General features: G+C 44.7%; 1 protein-coding gene across 1 annotated transcript in view; it reads left to right on the forward strand.

Annotated features, from left to right (window-relative positions):
- The first annotated feature begins 5,574 nt into the window (after positions 1-5,574).
- Positions 5,575-16,779, forward strand: part of ASPG (asparaginase) — a 62,245-nt gene continuing 51,040 nt past the window's right edge. Inside the window, exon 1 of the mRNA XM_069949494.1 lies at positions 5,575-5,901. Coding sequence (XP_069805595.1) covers positions 5,604-5,901 — 298 coding nt within the window. The 5' untranslated portion in view covers positions 5,575-5,603. The remainder of the gene's footprint in view (positions 5,902-16,779) is intronic.

A 16,779-nucleotide genomic window follows, 5' to 3' on the forward strand; every position in this document is an offset into this window, starting at 1 on the left:
GCCCCCATGAGTTAATAATGCCCCCAGAGGTGCCCCCATATACTAATAATGCCCCAGGGATGGCCTCCATATACTAATATAGCCCCAAGAGGTGCCCCCATGAACTAATAATGCCCCCAGAGGTGCCCCCATATACTAATAATGCCCCAGGGGTGGCCTCCATATACTAATAATGCCCCCAGAGGATCCCCCATGAACTAATAATGCCCCCAGAGGTACCCCATATACTACTAATGCCCCCAGAGGTGCCCCCATGAACTACTAATGCCCCCAGAGGGGCCCCCATGAACTAATGGTGCCCCCATGAACTAATAATGCCCCCAGAGGATCCCCCATGAACTAATAATGCCCCCAGAGGTTCCCCCATATACTAATAATGCCCCCAGAGGTGCCTCATGAACTAATAATGCCCCCAGAGGTTCCCCCATATACTAATAATGCCCCCAGAGGTGCCTCATGAACTAATAATGCCCCCAGAGGTGCCCCCATATACTAATAATGCCCCCATGAACTAATAATGCCCCCAGAGGTGCCCCCATATACTAATAATGCCCCCAGAGGTGCCCCCATGAACTAATAATGCCCCCAGAGGTGCCCCCATATACTAATAATGCCCCCAGAGGTGCCCCCATGAACTAATAATGCCCCCAGAGGTGCCCCCATATACTAATAATGCCCCCAGAGGTGCCCCCATGAACTAATAATGCCCCCAGAGGTGCCCCCATATACTAATATTGCTCCCCATGAACTAATAATGCCCCCTGCCCCTTAAAAAAACAAACCTCCTACTCACCTAATCCAGGCTGTGGCTGCAGGAAGCAGCTCTCTTCCTCTTCGGGCTCCATCTTGCGAGCCGTGGGGACGGGACTTCCGGCAGGTGTGATGACGTCACATGATCACGCCTGCCGGAGAGGTCACGTCCCGGCCTCCCATAGGCTGCTGGCATGAAGTGCCTGCTCCTATATTCTGCTTACTTTAATGTTCCATAAACATTAAAATGATCCGTGCATCCCGAAAAGCTGCGCGGCCGCAGCTTCTCGGGATGCTTAAAGAGACAGCGCACATTTCCCACCGGGATCCCGCGGCACCCCTGGCGGGTTCTCCCGGTTGGGAAACGCTGGCCTAAACAATGAAATCTTGACATAAATTGTTAAAACCAATAGGTCTCTTTAACACAAGAAGGATTTTCAACCCTGCAAGTGTTTCTTGGGATGGATGACTACATCAGTGAAACGTCTTTAGAAAAGGAAGAATTTTTGCATTGAACATTTTGTCACTACCTGCTGCCTCTTGGGTAGATTAGTTCCTTCACCAATGCGTACGTGCTTGTAATGAAGACTATCTAAGCGGGTAGTATAGAGGAGGGTTATGTGCACTCTAGGCAGTTTCAGCGGAGAGCAACAAATCAAACCTGCAGGAAAGTCTGGAGGTGATCTTCAAATCTGTGGAAACGTAAAGGGATTGTTCTAGATTTCTATTGTTCTATTTTCACACTGTGGGGATCAGCTGATTGCAGCTCCACAGTGGTCAGGCTTTGTTGTCCCTGCAGGGAATATAATGGATAATAATCAAACAATAGAAATCGGTGTGGCACTATTGTTATGGACAGACTTCTTGGAACCTATGTCAGCCGCTGGTGTAAACAAACAGAAAAAAGATTCCTTAATGTTATTATCTGTATTTCCTCTTCTTCCCAGCACAATAATAACCCCCCAGGGCTACTAGAATTCTGAAGTCAATGAAATGTACATCAAGCTGTCTTAACATTCAATCATAACAGGTACAGTAAAAACCAGAATTACCTGATGACAATGGTGCCTGACGGGCGGGGTTGGGTAGCAAGTGAACCGTCACTTGTTGACTTCTTTGTAAGAAAGAAAATGGAAAAAGCTGAGCGACTGTGATTAAGGCTAAAGTGTGATAACAAGAAGACGGGCTAGGGCATCTCCAATGCTGTAGGTTCTGTGGGTTGTTCTCAGTATGTAGTGGTTAGTACATACCAAACGTGGTCAAAGTAAGGACAAACGGCAGCTTGTTGTGTAGACACAGACTGGTCAGAGTACGGGGACCATAAAGGAATGGAAGAAGGTAATCTGGTCTGAGGAAGCACGTTTCTTTTACATATTCATGGCTGGGTGCGTTACCTGGGCACTAGATGGCACCAGGATGTACTATGGCAAAAGAGGACAAGCTGCTGGAGGCAGTGTTCTACAGAAAACCCACATTATGTGGATGTTACAGTGACACTGATCCATGGAGGCCGTGCATCACAACTTACAGGACTTGCTGCTAATGTCTTGGTGCCATATACCACAGGCCACTGGCCTCTAGCCATGCTGGTGTGTAGCCTAGTTGTGACTGGCCATCAGAGAGAGAGAGAGAGACCACCTGTGGGATTGACCTGAGCATTGCTCAATGGACCTTATACTATTTCACTTCTGGCACCGACTTCTGTGTGATTTTCACCTGCAGAACTGGCACATGACTTGTCAGAGTCCCCCTGAGCAGAACCTAATGACACATTGAGAAAGTTATTCCTGGTGGAGATGTGATGGGTTTTTCTCTTAATTTTTTTTCCAGATGCTCCTCTGACATTCTAGAAGAATTGTCAAGTATTTTGTAGCCAGTTATACCCTTATAGAAAATCCCTCCTGGTTATACAGTTCCCTATATGCCAATTCTTAACACCTGTTTTTATCACAATAATGAATTTCTATGTAAAGTGGTGTGTGTCCTGCCGTTTTAGTGCTCAAGGCGGGCACCTATAGTTTATATGGACATCATATCATCATGGAAGAGGTCCTATAAATAATAGCAGCTCTCTTCTTGCCATACCTAAACCCACACCTAGCAGTATCACCTGTCATCCTGCCATACCTGGACCAGCACCCAGTATTATCACCTGGCACCCTGCCATACCCAGACCAGCACCCAGTAGTATCACCTGGCATCCTGCCATACCCAGACCAGCTCCCAGTAGTATCACCTGGCACCCTGTCATACCTAGTTCTGTACCCAGCAGTATCACCTGGCACCCTGCCATACCTAGTCCTGTGCCCTGCAGTATTACCTGGAATCCTGCCATACCTAGTCCTGTACCCAGCACTATTACCTGGCATCCTGCCATACCTAGCCCTGTACCCTGCAGTATTACCTGGCACCCTGCCATACCTAGTCCTGTGCCCTGCAGTATTACCTGGCATCCTGCCATACCTAGTCCTGTACCCAGCAGTATTACCTGGCATCCTGCCATACCTAGTCCTGTACCCAGCAGTATTACCTGGAATCCTGCCATACCTAGCCCTGTACCCAGCAGTATTACCTGGCATCCTGCCATACCTAGTCCTGTACCCTGCAGTATTACCTGGCATCCTGCCATACTTAGTCCTGTACCCAGCAGTATTACCTGGAATCCTGCCATACCTAGTCCTGTACCCTGCAGTATTACCTGGCATCCTGCCATTCCTAGTCCTGTACCCAGCAGTACTACCTGGCATCCTACCATACCTAGTCCTGTACCCAGCACTATTACCTGGCATCCTGCCATTCCTAGTCCTGTACCCAGCAGTATTACCTGGCATCCTGCCATACCTAGTCCTGTACCCTGCAGTATTACCTGGCATCCTGCCATACTTAGTCCTGTACCCAGCAGTATTACCTGGAATCCTGCCATACCTAGTCCTGTACCCAGCACTATTACCTGGCATCCTGCCATACCTAGCCCTGTACCCTGCAGTATCACCTGGCACCCTGCCATACCTAGTCCTGTACCCTGCAGTATTACCTGGCATCCTACCATACCTAGTCCTGTAGCCAGCAGTATTACCTGGAATCCTGCCATACCTAGTCCTGTGCCCTGCAGTATTACCTGGAATCCTGCCATACCTAGTCCTGTACCCAGCACTATTACCTGGCATCCTGCCATACCTAGTCCTGTACCCTGCAGTATTACCTGGCATCCTGCCATACCTAGTCCTGTGCCCTGCAGTATTACCTGGAATCCTGCCATACCTAGCCCTGTACCCTGCAGTATTACCTGGCACCCTGCCATACCTAGTCCTGTGCCCTGCAGTATTACCTGGCATCCTGCCATACCTAGTCCTGTACCCAGCAGTATTACCTGGCATCCTGCCATACCTAGTCCTGTACCCTGCAGTATTACCTGGCATCCTGCCATACCTAGTCCTGTACCCTGCAGTATTACCTGGCATCCTGCCATACCTAGTCCTGTGCCCTGCAGTATTACCTGGAATCCTGCCATACCTAGCCCTGTACCCTGCAGTATTACCTGGCACCCTGCCATACCTAGTCCTGTGCCCTGCAGTATTACCTGGCATCCTGCCATACCTAGTCCTGTACCCAGCAGTATTACCTGGCATCCTGCCATACCTAGTCCTGTACCCAGCAGTATTACCTGGCACCCTGCCATACCTAGTCCTGTACCCAGCAGTATTACCTGGCATCCTGCCATACCTAGTCCTGTACCCTGCAGTATTACCTGGCATCCTGCCATACCTAGTCCTGTACCCAGCACTATTACCTGGCATCCTGCCATACCTAGTCCTGTACCCTGCAGTATTACCTGGCATCCTGCCATACCTAGTCCTGTACCCTGCAGTATTACCTGGCATCCTGCCATTCCTAGTCCTGTACCCAGCAGTACTACCTGGCATCCTACCATACCTAGTCCTGTACCCAGCACTATTACCTGGCATCCTGCCATTCCTAGTCCTGTACCCTGCAGTATCACCTGGCATCCTGCCATACCTAGTCCTGTACCCAGCACTATTACCTGGCATCCTGCCATACCTAGCCCTGTACCCTGCAGTATCACCTGGCACCCTGCCATACCTAGTCCTGTACCCTGCAGTATTACCTGGCATCCTGCCTTACCTACACCTGTACCCTGCAGTATTACCTGGCACCCTACCATACCTAGTCCTGTACCCAGCAGTATTACCTGGCATCCTGCCATACCTAGTCCTGTACCCAGCAGTACTACCTGGCATCCTACCATACCTAGTCCTGTACCCAGCACTATTACCTGGCATCCTGCCATACCTAGTCCTGTACCCTGCAGTATTACCTGGCATCCTGCCATACCTAGTCCTGTACCCTGCAGTATTACCTGGCACCCTGCCATACCTAGTCCTGTACCCAGCACTATTACCTGGCATCCTGCCATTCCTAGTCCTGTGCCCGGCAGTATTACCTGGCATCCTGCCATACCTAGTCCTGTGCCCGGCAGTATTACCTGGCACCCTGCCATACCTAGTTCTGTACCCAGCAGTATCCTGCCCTGTGCCCTGCAGTAGGTGGGCCCCATCCCCTGCCCTGTGCCCTGCAGTAGGTGGGCCCCATCCCCTGCCCTGTGCCCTGCAGTAGGTGGGCCCCATCCCCTGCCCTGTGCCCTGCAGTAGGTGGGCCCCATCCCCTGCCCTGTGCCCCCTGCTGCTGCTGCTGTCTCCGGAGATAAGGCGCCTCATCCCCCTCCTCCCCCCCGGGGGCCGCGTCTTGTTGTGGGGGAGGGTGCGGGGTGTGTTGCTCACACGTGGGGGGAGTGTCGTCTCCTCCTCACTGCTGGGGCTATCAGCTACAGCAGCATGGCGGAGGAGGACAGAACGGGCATCGGCCCCCGCAGCACCTCGGTGTCCCGGCTCTCCAAGGCCCTGTCCCACACACACCTGGACCTGCTGGAGCAAGAAGCCATGGTGGCATCCCCCATACAGCCTCCGCCGCTGCCCACCCGGGTGCCCGGCCCCGTCAGCACCCGCAAGAGGAAGCTGTCCAAGAGCCAGAGCCTGTCCGGGTCCCAGGAGAGCCTGAACGGTATCGTCAGCGAGGCCCGGGTGCTGGTGGTGAACACCGGGGGCACCATCGGTATGATGTACCAGAATGAAGGTGAGCGGCTATTGTCTGCACAGCTGATGCGGGACTACAACTCCCAGCATGCACTGCTGCTGTACTAGTCAGACTGGGAGCAGAAGTGCACGATGGGACTTGTAGTTCCTCCTGAGCTAAAAAGCCACAGGTTGTACATTATACTTGTATTTATTATTTTGCAATGATGAAATGTATGACTAACAGAACCAGCTCTCCCTATCTCCAGCAAAGCTGTGGCGACTAAATTGGCCACCATTGCAGAGAGAGGGAGTCTGGGAAAATTGGGTGACAACTGCCCATGAAGCAAGTATGTGTGTGTATATAATATATATATATATATATATATATATATATATATATATATATATATATATATATATATAATATATATATATATATAGTGGTAACTTGGTTTAAGAGCGTTTTGGTTTAAGAGCTCACAGTTTTTCAAAATTATGACTTGGTTTAAGAGCATTGCTTTGGTTTAAGAGCTCCCTGTGCTGGGTGGGAGGGCAAGTGGAGGAGGGGCATGGTCTGCATAGCGGGGTCTACAGCACTGTACTCTGACCCAGAAAGACTCCTTCACCTTCCAAATCATAGCAGATCCACTTCAGGCTGGGGCTTACATCAGGGGACAGGACTGTGGAGGTAATCTCTCCATAGCTGTAACCCCTCTCTCCCCGGACAGAAAACGCTGCATGTATTTGCCCACATCTTCCCTGCTCATTCCTTCATGCTTCCTGCAGTCTGTCAGTCCTTGTGTTTCCCATCCTCTCCATTACTGTACAGTAACTTATAATAGCATATATTCTGATGTTTCTGAATGATCGTTTCATCTATTTTACATGTTATTCAGAATAATAAATCATTATTTTTGGGGTGTGCAACCAATTGTTTAAATATCAATGATTTCTTATGGGAAAATTTGCTTTGGTTTAAGAGTGGATTTGGATTACAAGCATGGTCCCGGAACGAATTATGCTCGTAATCCAAGGCACCACTGTGTGTGTGTATATATAATATATATTTATAGTTAACGTTCCTAAAATGGATTATTTGTGATAATTATTATGACATAAGTTACCGGCCAATTGAAGCTGTGTTCACATGCTGCGGTTTTGCAGTATGGTTATGTTTAAGCACCTGCAAAATACCTTGTGGCCAATACCTGCATCACAACCACCACAGACTCAAAGGATTTCTCCCAAAATATAGGATAGGGAATAACTAGCTGATGGGTGGGCATCCAGTCGCTGAGACCCTCAGAGTGGCAGGGAGCATGCTTAGCCACTGCTCTGGCTATAGAACTATATGAACCCAGCAATGTCCAGTCATTCCATAGAATTAAATAAGCAGCAGACGAGCACATTGCTGCCATTCCATTCATTTTTGGGGACTATTGACCTCTGTTCTCATGGTCACTGGAGTCCCCCACTATCATGCTGTAGTCTGTGGATGAGGGATAACTCTTATGGTATCTATACACAGAGAGATTTATCTGACAGATTTTTGAAGCCAAAGCCAGGAATGGATTTGAAAAAAGGAGAAATTTCAATCTTTCCTTTATGACCTGTTTGTCTGTTCCTGGCTTTGGCTTCAAAGATTTGTCAGATAAATCTCTCTGTGCAAAGGCACCCTTAGTTTGGCTAAGTATACATGAGTTTTTAATAGAGAGAAGGGAGAAAAGCCATGGTCATCTTTGGGTCCTTGGGTCCTCTCCTGGTGACATCAGGTTCATGCTGATTCTAACTGCTTGATGCTTTTTACCCCTGACATTTGTCACCAGTGAGACTCAGGAGTCTACTACATACATTACATACAGTGTCAGGATATTGAACAACGGATTAGAAAAATGGATGCAATACTGATGCAATGGGGATCAAATATTTTAAAGGAGTTGTCTAGGGAGCAGAAAAGGTAGCATTAGCACCGTTGTGTAGCTATAGGACGTTGCGTGTGGGAGTTATTTCACTTGCACGTGATGATTGTCATTGGTTACCTGTCCCTTCTCTTCTCAGAATGTATACAGAATGTGGACGTGAGGTGTCAGGGAGCAGAACAGGACTGCAGTACTTTTTATGCCAGACAAACTTTGACAGATTGTATTATAGTTAATTGGAGATGGGAGTATCTGCCATAGCGTCATGACTTCAGTTATAAATGGAGGCAGTGGTGGTAGTGTGAACGCAGTCCTTTGTCTATGTAGGGATTTTCATTGGGATCTTTTTGGTTACCCTCGTCCCTCAGAAATCCACATGTGTTATGTAAGAATTGGAATCTAAATAAATATTGAGAGGGGCCCAAACTGTCCGGTTAATAAGTAATGGCTGTTAATGTACACACGCCAGGCCCGCCACATTCTTATCAGCTCAGCGATAAGATTTTGCACAATATTTGTGCTTATCATGTATGACAACATGTTGACGCCTGATGAGGTTTTTCTTCGGCCCAGTGTTTAGTATATTTTGGATAGAAGCTTCTACACATCCATCTGGACACTATAGCCCTGTTCACACAATCAGGATATGATGAGAATATAGATATGGCTTGGTGTACCGGTCATCATAAAAAACCTTAGGCTGCATTCACACGTTCAGTGTTTTTCCTGGTCCGGGATTGTGGTCTGCTAGCTACCACCGTGATCCGTGCAAAACAGTCCGATTTGCATCCATGTCTGTTTTTTTTCACGGATCTGTCTTAAAGCATTTTAAATGACATTGATTACATCACATCCGTGTTTTTCACGGACGAACACAGATGTCACATCCGTGAAAAACAGGTATTTCATTGATTTCTATGGGGAATCCTTTCTGTGCATCCGTTCCGAGTAATGACATCCTATTTTTTAATGGCACGGATCACAGATCCATGAAATCACGGAACGTCTGAATAGCTCAATAGAAAGCAATGGGCTGTAAAACGGACAACTTAATGGAACATGTGAATGCAGCCTAAGAGATGTCATAGAGACATAGCCGCACCCCTCACACATGCGACACAAAATGCAAAAATTAGCCAGCACTCCAACACCTCAGTTCACACTATAGTGACATGTGTGGGGGGTGGCTACCTCCTGTGGGTATTTTAAACAGAGATTAGTTGGATCCTTCATGCCCAGTTTGTAGGACCATCTCTCTGAGGGCACCTTGGCATGGTGAGATGGCACATTCTATTTCATCAAATAGTTTGCGAAGAACCTGATTTTTAAAAAAACTTTAGAACAGGTTTTATCGTGTGTACATTTGAGGGGGTTTGTGCAGTAAGTCCTGGCACTTGCAGGTTGCTGTTGCACTTTACTGTTGTTCTCTGTATTTTAGCCACGGCGGCATGTAAACTGCAAAGTGTGAACTGAGGTTTTGAGGTGGAAAGCAAATAAAGGGAGGTCCACAGCTCCATGCTGTGTAAAATAGTAGAAAAAAACTTTATTTCATATATTAAAAATCAGTGTTGGTGAATAAAATAGCGCCGATTCGTTTAGAATAAAAAAAATCCTTAATCATGGCCATGATTACGGAATTGTTTTTATTCCGAAACGCGTCGGAGCTATTTTATTCAACATTGATTTTGAATATATGAAATAAAGTTTTTTTTCTACTATTTTTCATCGCATGGAGCTGTGGACCTCCCTTTATTTGCACTTTTTGACCCCAGTGAAAGGCCTGGATTATTCGTCCACCTGCTCTGCACTCTCTGGGAACCACCCTGCTGATCCTTCCAACACACAGTGAGCCTGTATTTCTTTACTTCTGGACATTCTGAGATGGAATGCTGGGCAATTTTTGCATTTTGTGTCATAAAGACGTAAAGAATTGTTCTGAGTGTTCAGACCCGTATCAATTGTGAGAACGAGCAGGGAGCGGACTGCGCTGCAGCATGGCCCGCTGCCTCCTCTGTGTCAGTGAAAAGAGTCGGGCTCCATAGGCTTAATAAGAGCCCGCCGCAAAGCCAGGAGAGGATGGCGCTTAGCGTTGTATAGTGCTGATCAGAGCTGCTTAGACAGCCCTGCAGTACCCAACATAAATGTTGTCTCCTTCAATTTGCACAAATTTTTCACATGATGTAATGATACACACTTGCCATGCCGAAGTCTGGCAAAGCAGGTTGATCGGACACTATGATGAGCCAGGGAGACCTACACTTTGTCACCCAACTTTCCAGAAGTCAGATCACTAAGGAAAGCTGAATTCTTAAAAAGAATACAGAGAATGGTTCAAGGACTAACTAATGTGTATACACCCTAAATGTGTTCACGTTGCATCCTGCAATTTATGTGCGGATTGCACCACACAGCGATAACCTGGCGGGTAGTGAAGGTCATGTGTGCGCGTGGTCACAGTACACCGTAACTGTATACATTCCTGCTGTACCATGTGACCACTACAAGTATTAAGTAACACAACAACATTGGGAGCAGAGGAGCTGAAAGCCATAGCTGGAAACTGGAGCATTATTCACTTATTACGTAGACGAAGCATTGTACAGATGAGACGCCTTATCCCATCCAGCTACTGTATGGCTGTTGTCATTGCAAAGAAAATGCTGTTTCCAGCTGGAAAGTGGTTAATAAAACCACTCTGACTCCATGATCATTTATTTATCTCCATGTCTGAGAACTTTCCATGTTATATATTTCTGCGAATGACAAATCCAAGGATCCTTAGGCCAGTTTTACACAAGCATAATACCCTTGTATTATGGCCTCATTCCAAGTCCGACCACAGGTCTAATCCCTGGATCTGACAGCATCATAACGATCTGCAATGCTGTCGGTCCGGACGGGACCTGTAGCCATATAGGCCTATGTACATTAGTTAAAGAAGAATTCCAGCAAAATTCTTTATTAAAGTATTGTATATCCCCCCAAAAGTTATACAAATCACCTGCACTTACTACTGTATCATGGCTTCACTTCCTGGATAACGTGGTGATGTTACGACCCGACTCCCAGAGCTGTGCGGGCTGTGGCTGCTGGAGAGGATGATGGCAGAGGGATGTTCAGTGTCCCTCCAGTGTCCTGTGTCCCTCAGTGTCCCCCTGCCATCATCCTCTCCAGCAGCCACAGCCCGCACAGCTCTGGGAGTCGGGTCGTAACATCATTATTTCATCCAGGAAGTGAAGCCTTGATACAGTAGTAAGTGCAGGGGAAAAAAGCACTTTATAAGCATTTCCCGTAATAAATGTATATTGGTGTAATAAGGGTGAGGTTTAAAAAAGAAGGAAAAGTGTGCTTTGGAGGGAAATTTGAATGATCCAGGACGGCAAAAGAAAACTTGTAGGTAAAAATATGGTGGGTTTAATTCTTCACCAAAGGAGGTACAAATATCATATAAACAGGATATCAGTCATAAGAGAAATAAGGCAATAGTCTTACAAATGTCTTAGAATGTCTCTGTGGTTCAAGTCTCAGAGTCCCAAAAATGCTGGGGATGTAGTCTTTCCAATGGTGACTCCAGATTTGGCTTGAGAACAAAGAACTTCCTTGGGTGAATTCCTGAGGTGGGGGCTAACAAACCCCAGATGTGCGTGGAGGCTTCTCTTGAAAGATGGTATACAAAAAGACCCCCCAACCAACTAACCTTCTAAGTCTATATACTCTCCTGACCGGGAAAATATATACACTTATGCCCAAATATGGTTACACCCAGTACAACTTATATTCCAAAAATGATATACTGGCAAAGCTCCAAGTGGATTGGTCAAGCTGGACACGTAGCTATATCTCACTATGATCCATACATTACCCACGTGACCATTTAGACACGACCATATTAGGACTTCCAGTCATCCACCATTTTGGAGGTCAAGAAATTACTAGGTGAGAGTTCAGCCCTATACTCAATATGAGAGTGGAGAAGAGAATGAGACTGGAATACAGTGTAGATATATCTTGGATGATAATAATTTGATTCCACTAATGCCAAAGATAATATGATCCATTCAGCCATTAATAAGGTTAGATGTTATAGATGGGGTTACAGGTTATTAGTTTTTTACATTTCCCCCTCTTTATGCTTTGGAGATAATTTCCAAGCATAAAATTTTCATGCAAACCCATTCATTCCTCCATTCGTATCACATTCGTATCACATTCATCCGTCACCGCATGTCACACTTTGTCATGGATCGTATTATTTTGCTTGGCTTGTGGTATAACTTGTTCCAAATTGTTTACAGACTTAGTATTTTGTATTCTCTTCACCATTTCTCTTATTATATTGTCTCCTTTGTTTACCTCTAATTTTACCTTGCTATACAATTTTTTCATTCTATACATCAGGAATATTTGATAAATAATACATAATAATACAAGAATAGAAATAATAACAATAGGATTAGATAATATGTTTCCTGCAGCAGAATTCACAGAAGTTTTCGACCACATATTTACAGATTTCTTTAAGTTTTTCCACCAACTATACCCTGACATCTGATCCCATTCATGTCGGATTTGTTCCAATTGGCCCTGTTGGTGTTGGAAAGTAATATCAGCATTCTGTAATTGTTTCTGTAACACTTCCAATAGCCCTTTATCCTTCTTTATCTCCTCAGTCCATTGCTGCCAAGGGAACTGATTTACCTGAGTAAGATTTAGTTGTATCGGTAACGCTCTGAGATGTTCTGTAGGGATAGACGTTACACTGATCTTTTTCCCCTGTATCTCTATGGCTTTTACATCGCCTTCCATACAATATAATCCTCTAGATAAAGTCTCTCTATGGATACAAGTGCTAAAAAATGCTGTTACCACTTCCTCCTCCAACATCACCTGGAAACAGATTTTCCTTAATTCTACCTGAGTTACAAAATCATTGATAGATGTCACCGTCTCAATTCTTGCCTGGCATGATGTCTGATTGTGATAGCAAGAATGATGAATAACCTTGTCTTGACCCATTAAACAAATGATCTTAGAATCAAAGTGCAGACATGATGATAAGTCTAATTGTACCAAATCATCCCCCTCAACCACAAACTGTGTGTATTGTAAGTGATAGAGAATGACCTGTGTATCACTAACAGGAATACCTAATACTGTGACAGGAATGAGTGACTGTTCGTTCCCAGTTATTGGTATTAATGAGGTGCCAATACAAACCTCTTCATCACAGCCGTTCCACTTATTTACCCATAACTCCATGTGTCTTAAGCTGAAGCCATAACGTTCGGGTAAATTTTTCAATAGACCTAATGGTACGATGCCACCTTGCAAAGCCTGAGTGATCATCTTTAGGTTAGTTGAGTACTCCACTTGGATCTCTAGACAAGCCCTGGAGACTTGCGTCTCTTCTTGACTTTCTATTAATCCAAGTGAAGCCTCCTGAAGATGAGACACTGAGGATCCCAATACTTTGGCTGTATCTAGAATCATACTTTCAACGAGTTGGTTAAACCCTTTTTGTACAGCTACTCCTTTATTACCAATATATCCTTATAGCCTGTTGGAATACACTCCCATGTTCCTGATTGATTATTGTGTATGTAGTTACCCTGAAACTGTGTAAACCCAGTCTTAGGTCCTGCCTTTATATTCATTTCTATGGTGGCATTATGTTCAAAATGGATTTCTACACAACATGTAGCTTCATATCCCACACAAAGATTCCCCACTAAGTCATTGGCAGTATCAATGTCTCCTGTATCCAACAAATCATCAACGATGGTAACTTCTCTAGATTTGCGTGAGATCAGTTCCTTCTGAGTTGGTTCCTTGAATTCGCTTGCAGATCGTTTAGAAGAATAATGATGTACTTCATATATTGTACATATGGATAATATGAGAAATATTGGTGTTAGGAAACACCTCTTCTTCACATCCTGTAGACATCGACTTCCCTCTTGAAGATTTCGCTCCGTCCGGAGATGACTTTTATTCGTCATTTTACTTCAGAGAGGTTTGACCTGTAAAGACAAGCAGTATCATTAATCAGGTACATACAGTTTGCACTGATCAACATGTATCCATAACTTATGCTGTCTACGCTTATTTTTAATCGTCTTAGCTGTTCTTTGAACTAGGATCATAACCTGACCCATTGTGTCAATGATTTCAAAAGGACCTTCCCAGTTACTTTCCCAAGGTCCACTCTTCCTAAAGGTTTTTATCATTACAAAAGCTCCCTTTACAAATTTAGAAGAATGAGGAGGTACCATGCGCTGCATTCTAGATGCTGCATGCGGTAGAATCGTTTCCAGATTCTCTTGGAGTAACTGTAGCCATTTAGTTCTTGCTATGGCATCTTTCTGTGGTGTCGACAAAAATGGTTCATTAGGAAACACCAGAGGCATTTTCCTACCTGTCATCAATTCAAACGGAGTAAACTGTGTAGTTGAAGAGCTTGACCCTCTGATACTCATGAGTACAAAAGGTATTGCATCAACCCACGTATTACCTCTGTCCAATAACATTTTGGCAATTCTGGACTTGATCGTTCTGTTCATCCTTTCAACAATCCCTGCTGACTGTGGATGATAAGGCACATGGAATCGTTGTTGTATACCTAAGATTGAACATACAGCTTGCATAACTTTGCCAGTAAAATGGCTACCTCGGTCAGAAGATATTAACTTCGGGATCCCCCATGTACAAAAGACATGATTCACCAATGCTCTAGCCGTAGATAAAGCATCGTCTTTCCGGACCGGAACCAGTTCCACCCATTTAGAGAAAACATCCACCACAACTAAGGCATATTTAAGACCATTCTTACCGGCAGCTAGAGGTCCGATATAGTCTATTTGTAAAGATGCCCACGCCCCCTCTGCAGGTGCAATCTTTAGAAGTGGAGGTTTCTGTCCTTTCGGCCTTGGATTCACTTGCGCACAAACAAGACATGACTGAACAACTCGTTGTACAGTCAATTCCATGGAAGTCCAGAAAAATTTTCCTTTAAGGACTTCCATCAACTTCTGTTGACCCAAATGACCCAGACTTTCATGGTTAAAACGAGTGAACTCCATTTGCAAGTGTTTTGGTACAACTGGTAATAAGTTTCCATCTTTTTCATAACACACCACTCCATTTTCACAAACAAATGGATGTGTTATATTGTTCTTGCATTCAATGATGAACTGATCTTTCATCTGCTCCTCACTGAATGATATCACCTTATTCTCAACAATCTTAATTGGTACAGCTTCCAGAGATTCAGTCTCCATCACTATCTCTCCTGTCAGAGCTGCCTCTTTTGCAAGAAAATCCGCCTTCTCATTGCCCACAGCTAAATCACTAGTTCCTTTCCTGTGTCCTGGAACTTTGACAATGGCATATTTGTTAGGATTTTTGGAAGCAAGCTCAAAGATAGTTTGCAATGTGTCTTTGTGGACTAACACCTTGTTAGAAGAATCCACAAATCCTCTTCTTTTCCACACAGATAGGTAATCAGTCAATGATCGAACAACATAAGCACTGTCACTGTAAATTACCAAGGGACCGCCGTTCTCTCTCTCATTGAGCTCCAAAACTGTTTTTACAGCTTCAAGTTCTGCTCTCTGAGCTGAGAAACCTCCTGGTAATCTGTACATTAATTCTCGACTTTGGTTTGGAAACCAGATGCCACATCCAGTATGATATGTGCCTCTTAGACAGAAACGTGATCCGTCAACAAAAACTGGGTTATCATCTTCTCCTGCTTCTCTTCTAAAGAGAATTGGATACTCCCCCTGAAACGTATCAATGCACTCATGACACTCCCCCTCATACTGCATTAGTTGAGGAAGAACGTACTTTGCATTGTGATCCACTTCAATCTGTTTTGGGGACAAAGATAACAACCAATGTGCAAATCTCTGATGGGAAACACCTGGCACACTCTTTTCAAGAAGAAGTTTCAAAGTAGAGTGAGGAGTTTGCAAAATTAATTTGTCAAATCCCACAATGTGTTCTGTAGCCTTAACTGCAAAATGCACGCCCACTAGATGCCTGGCACAAGTTTCAAATCCCTTCTCCACCGGAGAAAGAAGTTTAGAAAAATAACCAATGATCCTCCATTCATTGCCCTGCTGTTGTAACAGGACAGCTGAGACAGCCGTCTCAGACGTATGAACCTGTATTCCAAAAGCCTTTGAGGGATACATTGTAGCCAGAGCTGGAGCTCTCTGCAAATCAAGTTTCAATTGCTCAAAAGCCATCTGCTGTTCATTACCCCAAACAAAGGATTTGTCATCATCAGTATCTTTCAATACATCATACAGAGGCTTGGCCTTCTCTGCAAATCCTTCAATGAACTCTCTGGAAAAATTCACAAGACCCAAAAACTGTCTCAAACTTTTGTATGTTGTAGGGACAGGCAACAATGCAATAGTCTCCACTCTTTCCTGTAGAGGGCGTCTCTGACCAGGACTAATCCAAACTCCCAAGTATCTAACCTCATGTTTCAACAGTTGTACTTTCTTTGGGTTCAATTTCAGCCCAGATTCATGCAACACTCTGAACAATTCATCCAACAAAATCAGATGAGTCTCCCTGTCCTCCGTTGCCAACAAAATGTCATCCACATATTGCAAAATACAATCTGGCCTAGAAAATTTTGACAACACTTTTGCCAACGCCTGATGAAATACACTTGGGGATAGGTGAGCCCCTTGCGGAAGCCTGCAAAAAACGTACTGTTCATCGCCGAACGAAAAACTGAATTTATATCTTGATTCTTTTTGTATAATTAATGAATAAAAGCCGTTACTTACATCTAACACGGTAAAATATTTTGCCCTTGCGTTCAACCGCGCCATTATATCAGGTGTGCTTGCCACAATAGGCGCTACATTTGGCGTATACTTATTAAACAACCTCAAATCCAAAAGCATCCTGACTGATTTGTCACTTTTCATCACTGCCCAAATTGGATTATTTGTTATTGAATTGGCTTTGCAAACAACTCCTTGTTGAAGAAATTCCTT

The sequence above is a fragment of the Dendropsophus ebraccatus genome, chromosome 13 (assembly GCF_027789765.1).
Source record: "Dendropsophus ebraccatus isolate aDenEbr1 chromosome 13, aDenEbr1.pat, whole genome shotgun sequence".
Classification (NCBI taxonomy): domain Eukaryota; kingdom Metazoa; phylum Chordata; class Amphibia; order Anura; family Hylidae; genus Dendropsophus; species Dendropsophus ebraccatus.